Source organism: Monopterus albus, unplaced genomic scaffold (genome assembly GCF_001952655.1).
Source record: "Monopterus albus unplaced genomic scaffold, M_albus_1.0 scaffold125.1, whole genome shotgun sequence".
Classification (NCBI taxonomy): Eukaryota; Metazoa; Chordata; class Actinopteri; order Synbranchiformes; family Synbranchidae; genus Monopterus; species Monopterus albus.
Window position 1 is genome coordinate 144,728 of NW_018128005.1, and position 7,178 is coordinate 151,905.

At 41.3% G+C, this 7,178-nt stretch overlaps 1 protein-coding gene across 1 annotated transcript in view; it reads left to right on the plus strand.

Moving 5' to 3' along the window:
* LOC109967097 (contactin-associated protein-like 4) overlaps positions 1-7,178 on the plus strand; it is an 84,299-nt gene that overhangs the window by 20,558 nt on the left and 56,563 nt on the right. Inside the window, exon 2 of the mRNA XM_020612452.1 lies at positions 1,892-2,002. Coding sequence (XP_020468108.1) covers positions 1,892-2,002 — 111 coding nt within the window. The remainder of the gene's footprint in view (positions 1-1,891; positions 2,003-7,178) is intronic.

The window sequence follows — 7,178 nt, forward strand, 5'->3', positions numbered from 1 at the left end:
ATTCCCCCAGAGGAGCTGGAGGAAGTGTCTGGAGAGAGGGAAGTCTGGGCATCTTTGATTAGACTGCTGCCCCCACGACCCGGTCCCGGATAAGCGGAGGGAAATGGATGGATAGATGGATGGATTCCCGACAAGTGGAAATGAGAAATACCAACAATTAGTCCCAAAATGTCCAAGAAGAGAAAAGTTGATGCAGAAGGAAGGCAATTTAACAAAAGGTAGGAAAGTGAATATATGTTTGTGCTTTGAGGAGAAAAACTGGTGTCTTTTGTGTCATGAGGCAGTGTCGGCGGTGAAGGGGTAAAATATGCATCGTCATTTTGAGACCAAACACGGAGCTAAGTATGCTAAACTTAGCATAAAAAATGGTCACAGAATTAAAATTTTCACCCAAAACTTGTCCAATGTAGTTTTGAACTGAGACAACCCTTACTGTTATTTTGAGTTAATGACATATCCTACTTTCCCAGCTAGGAATTTTGTGTTACAAGAACGTTCCCATTATGTTATTACATTATTAGCTATTAATAAATGTTCTGTGAACGTTCCTTCCTAGCTGAGTTATATGTGTAGCAATATTCTTATTTTGCTTAATGTTATTGTTGAAGAAAATATTTTGAATTGAATTTTTCAAATTTATTTTATTGAGGAAAAATTTGTTGAAAAAGTTTGTCCAGATTCATATTTCTAATTAAACTATTGCCAGTTTTAGACTGTTCAATAAATGTTTATCCTGTTTGGCTGCAACTTAGTCTGTGGTTTCATTTCGGCCCCTTGTGTGATTGAGTTTGACACCATGATTTTGGCCTCTCTGCATGTCCAGTGATTGTATTAAACACCCACTGGATGAATAAAATGTGCGGTGCTCAAGTTGAAAGCAGTGCTGTTTCTGTGGTCCTGATAACCCTGGATAATTTGGAGATACAAGGTTTCACTCCTCAGCATCAGTGAGCTCTCATCCAGCTGTTTAACAATTCTACAGTTTTACACTCAGGCTAAGAAATATAGAACAATCCAGCTCCTGCTGTGACTGATATTGTCCTCAGTGCAGTCTCTGCTGTCTGAACCACTCAGCTGTGGTTTTCACTCTGCAGAAGAGTTTGGATGCTTCTTTCCAACTACTTTTATGATTGGAATCACAAAAATTATTATACTCAGTCTAGGAGAGATGTTCCTGTACCATGCTGCTGTTATGAGACCAGAGTGACACAGAACCTGTAACTTAGCAATAAAACTTCTCTCCAGCTGGAAAGTGGTGTTTATCTCAGGTCAGACAAAAGTGATACTCTAACATCTGGTTTTCTTCTTCTTAAGCTGGGTATCATTCAAGGTAACTGTTGTGGTACTTTATCCAACACTTTTTTAGGCTTTTTTGTTTGAGCCTATTGATTTTGTGGCTCTGAATGGATGTTGCTGGGAGGTTACAAACGAGTGTGCGTTCTTGAATGTAATATTTTTTAGGAGTTGATGGAAATTATTGAATCACATTGTTTCTGTACCTGTTGGACTGAGAAATTTACATTTCCACAGATTTACAGGAACTTTTAAAAAGTGATGAGGAACTTGAACTTGTTTGTCCTGATGTTGGTTGTAGCGTTTTCTCTACACAAACTATAAACAAGTGTGTGACCTTCAAGTGAAAAACACATAGTGCACTACATGGTTTCCCACATCATTCTGACTTGAATTTTCTTTGTCATATTATTATGTCTGCTGCTATCTGTAGTTTGTTTTCATCAAAGTCAAAGCCACAGAACCTGGACAACAGATATGACGAATTGTCCCGATCCCAATGAGCGTATGTCACAGAGAGCATCTTTTATTTTTTGATAAAGCATTACATACAGCAATTAAATGTTTTTTTTTTTTCTGTTTTCTTGTTGGTTGACAGAGGTGTGCGACGGCCCGCTGGTGTCCAATCTGCCTCCATCGTCGTTCAGGAGCTCCTCCCAGCTGTCCAGCAGCCATGCACCGGGCTTTGCCAAACTCAACAGGAGAGATGGTGAGGAAGAGCCTCTGTGGATATATAACCGGACAGACACCACACTATTATCATTAATGCTGGCAGTGTATTAGGACTTGGCATGGTGTTTATACTGCTTGTGTATATATACTCTAAGAGGAAATATGATCTTCTCCTTTAATTCAGCAAAATGTCAGGTTTACCTGAGACAGTAGACAGTAAGCAGCTCAACCCAGTCTTTCCTCTGTTACTGAGATGTTAATCTGCAGCACACAACGCACAACAATCACGAAAGGTTTTGCTGGATTCACAGAGACTTACATTTAATTCACCAGTGACTAGTTCAGAGTCTGACAGGATCAGAATCATCTCTGACAGACTAGACAATCTGCAAGAGAGAACAAGCAATAGTGTTTTTATTCTGTATAGGTGCTGTTTGTATTAGAGATTTATGTCAGACAGATAAATGTGGACAGTGCTTTTCCATCCAGCATGAGAACCCAGCGGGGAGTCCTGTGCTGGATGAGGATGTGAGGTTCTGTCAAAATGGCGATCATGGTTTGTTGTGGAGCTTTCTGCAGGGAGCGGGCTTTGCTGCTTTATCCTAACATCAAAACCCAGAATCAGCTGGGAGGGTGAGATGAGTTTAAACTGGATCCGAATGATTTTCACCACCTGGGGAACAAAAGAAAGCAGAGCGTGCAGAATGCTGTTCAGTCCTCCTTTGGTTTGATGCTCGAGACCTTAAACAAACAGTGTCTTTGTCGCTGAATGCTGCCAGTCTGCTCTCTTTATTTGCTGATCTGACTTTGATTTTTGGGTAACAGAGGACTAACAAGACTATGAGTACACCATAAATATATTGGGGTAATAATACCTCCAATTGTGTTTGTACAATATACACACACAAATATATAATATTAGAGCATAAAACTAAAGCTAAATTTGACACCCAACCAAAAGTGCATAATTACATGCTGTCGGTAGTGAAAAGTTGCACTGAGACTGTTGGTCAGGTGGTAGAGAAAAGTTTCCATTTTTGCCCTTTGCTGGTCTGCAGCCACCCCGCTGTAATGCTGCTGACATTTCTTGGTCTCTCATTAACTGTTACAAGGCAAGGCAGGTTGAAAATATCTTTCTGCTTTTCTGTGCACACGCACATGTAACAAAGCATATCATTGTTCATCTAGGCATGCTCTGTAAAATGCAAAAAAACAAACAAAAAAAAAAGCTGTAGTAACTGTAGAAGGAGAAAGGGCTTTTTTTTTTACATTTAATTTACTAATATTCTGTGGTTGTGTTATTTTTAAAAAGTTAAAAAAATGTTCTACAAATAATCCAGATACAATGCACAGGAGTTCAAACTATGGCACTTTCAGAGGGTTGGAGTTAATGTGTTAAAGATAATGAATAAAAAAGGCACATTACACTAGATTATCACAAATTAACTGGCATGTAATAGGCAGCAGATTGTCAATATACATGATAACCCAGCTGGATTTTTGCTTTGTGGCTTAACAGTCGCTTCACAGCTTTATGTATTCGCCTAATCTAACTCTAATATGTAGTCTGTAGATTAAGAAAGCCATGTGTGGCCCATTTCCTCAGCAGCATTCATAGTGCACAATCCCAGGGAGTGATCTAGCTGCACACCGAGGAAATCGATGAATAACTGAATGTCTCCATCTCATTTCCATCTCCTGCTGCTGCTGCTAACAACACTCTGCCTCCTCCAGTTGTTCTCAGAGCAGCAGCTTCATTTAAGGGAACAGAAATTATTCTTTACAAGGGGATTTAATCAGACAGTCAGTCCTACAGCTGGAATCTTAACACATTCTTTGTTGTTAGTTCACTATGTATGTGAAAACCTTGACCTACAGGTGGCACTAGAGGAAGTTGGATATCCATCCATCTGTTATCTATAGTGCTTATCCTGTAGAGGGTCATGAGGGGCTGGAGTCAATCCCAGCTGACACTGGGCGAGAGGTGGGGTACACCCCGGACAGGTCATCAGTCTGTCACAGGTCTGACACATAAAGACAAACAACCTTTCACACCTAGTGGCAATTTAGAGTCACCAATCAACCTAAGATGCATGCCTTTGGACTGTGGGAGGAAGCCGGAGCACCCGGAGAGAACCCACACAGGCACAGGGAGAACGTGCAAACTCGGCCATGAGGTTTGAGTCTAGAGCCTTCTTACTGTGAGGCAACAGTGCTAACCACTACATCGGGGGAGGTGACAGTGCGGTGGGTAGAGCAGTCGCCTCCCAACCAGAAGGTTGAAGGTTTGAGTCTCAGTGCCTGCAGTCCACGTGTCAAAGTGAAACCCCCAAGTTGCCCCTAATGGTTAGAGCCATCGGTTGAGTTGGCACCACAGATGGTTGTCTCGGTTCTGTACCGGAATCAAATTCCTTGTGTGTAACATACTTGGCCAATAAAGGTGAATATCCTTATCCTTGTGCCACCCCCCCATGGATATCAATCTTTCAAATTCCTGGAAATGCATTAAATAGCTGTAGAAATATCAGGGGATCAGCCAGTAGGCTCCATCTTCTGGAGACCATGAATGAACAAACTTTCACGGCAATCCATTGCATAGTTGTTAGTGTGGGCCACTGAACTTACTGTAGTGGTAGATGGACAGAGGCCTAGCACACAACAACCTCTTTTAACCTTTTTCCTCCATGGGCCTTTTACAGAATCCAGCAGCCGTCTCTGCAGTGAGACCGGAGGGCCGGGCATTATACTATTAGACTTTAACCTGATGAAGCAGATCACAGTTGAGGTCTGATGGCTTTGAGTCTGACACCAGGAGTGGATAAAAGGCCCTGACAGTCTATTGATTGGACATGAATGGTCATTTATCAGGCACCTGCTGGATGAATGACTCTGTTGGTTCAGTCTTCCCAGTTGTCTCTCTCTTATTCTTATTGATTTTTCACTTTTGCTTTTTATCTTTCATTTCTCTCATGCCTTTCATCCTCTTCTTGTCCTCTTGATGTCACATTTTCTTGCCTTTACCATCTTTCTCCACCTCCCCTCTTTCTTTATCTAAATTGCCCCTGCCCATCATGTCTTTCTATACAGTCTGTCTCTTGTTGTAATCATTAGTTTCACTCTCTGCGCTTCCTATTTTTGTGGTGGTGCAATGACCAGCACAAGCAGCACTTTAACAATTTGGTATTTTTCTGACCTTAAAGTTTGCTTTGCCCTTTTGTGTGATATTTTGTTGCCAAGTGCACAGGTGGGAGGAGAGGTGAGCACACAGCAAGTTGTTGGTATTTTAGTGGAAAATGTGTTTCAGAACCATGTGTGTTTCTGGTGCAACATCAGTCTGCTGCTGTTTGGTCATTTTATCAGCAAGAGTAAAATAAATACACAGAATAAGATTTAATCTAATCACTGCCCAGGCAGTAAATGTATTTAAATTGCCATAAAAGATAATTATTGTGTTTAAAATTTGTTTAATGGGAAAAACAATGTTGTTTCGCCTACTTTTAATGAGTAAAACCATGAACCTGTCTCTTAGTAAATGTTTGGAATATCAGTGGGACAGCCACAGCATCCACTTTTCATTTCTAGCTGAAATCAGACTGAATATCTTAGACTGACAAATCAAGAGCAGATACCTTGAAAAGGGTTAATAATATTCAGTATTTTGCCATTTGTGAATTGCCCATTTTGCAGTGACAATCTGAAAAATAGAAATCTTTCCTGCTTCACCTGCAGAGATCCCGCGGTGTTCCCCCGCCCGCTGCTCCTGTCAGAGCTACATTGAGCCCATTAGCTTCCTTTTGGACTCGGTGTTCGACTGACATGTTATCAGGCTGTTGAAATTACCCTCCAGACTTTGTATTCTCATGCAAATGACCTGGCGCTCAGAGCGGTCTGGCTGTTACATGTCTTTCCAGCGGCCTTTCTATCCCTTTCAGCTGTTTTACACCCTGTCTGCCTCTGTTTCTTTTCTTCCTCCCTGGCCTTTTTTCCACCCATCTCTCTGTCATTCAACCTGTCTGTGTCTCTGTAGCTGTCTGATGGAATATCAGTGCATTATTGATTATTTGTTATTTGTTTAGTTATCCAGCCATTTGTTCCTCACAGTGAAGTGGTGAGAACCGGCCAAACTATCTGAGCTGTTTGTATTTGGTTGCATCTCATATTATTTCACATTTAACCTTAGATAAACAAAAATGTTTTTTTTTAGGGGCTCAGTGCTGTTAACGCCAAGAAGCCATCTTTTGTGTCTTTTTAATGAGCTGGCTGTCAGCAGAGTAACGGGGCTATGTCTGTCAACCTTCTCATCGTCTTGAATGTGATGGGTAGTTTTGTTGTTTTCCCACTGAAAGAGGAGGAAGTGTAGCAGCTATAGAAGGCAAAGCTCGAGTGTTTTCACTGAGACCTCTTCTCAAGACAGTATTCACTTCAGTTCAGTTTTATTTGTATAGCACCAAAACACAACAAAAGTCATCTCAGGACACGTCACAAAGTAAAATCTAGACCTTACTATTATTATTATCATAAAGGAAAAACCCAACAAATCTCCTTTGAGCAACACTTGGCCACAGCGGGGAGGAAAAACTCCCTTTAACAGAAGAAACCTCCGACAGACCCCAGCTCTTGGTGGGCGGCCTTCTGCCTCGACCAGTTGGGTTGAGTGGATAGAGGAGAGAAAAGAAAAGCAACAAGATTTGTTAACTATCCTGTTTAATGGGCACCTAAAGAGATTCTCACTTGACTAACGTACAAATGATCATGAAGCTAAAGCAGCAGAGATGTACAATATTTATGCACAAATTTTAGGTGATACCAACGTAGTAGTGCAAATTACAGCAAGACAGCATGAGAGGAACTGTTTCTGACACCGCTGAAATTGTAATGACTGATTAGTGTAGCAAAATGATGGCCTCAGTTCAGAGAGGCAGGCTTTGGGACTGAAAGCTTTCCAGTTTGAGCCCCAGGATAAATCTGAGTATGGAAAGAGAAGAGGCAGCACTGAGGTGCCCTCCAGTTGCTCCAGTGAAGCTGCCCAATGGCCAACAGGCTCAGACTGTGTTTAGACTGGGCAGCTCTCAGGTGTGAGTGTATGAAACTGTCAGCGTGGTCAGAACCTAAGCTTGGCTCTCAGTGAAACTTTGCTGAACAAATAAAGACTGACAAAAAGCAGCTACTTATAAAACTTTTTATGTGATTTAAAAACAAAACAAAATACCAAA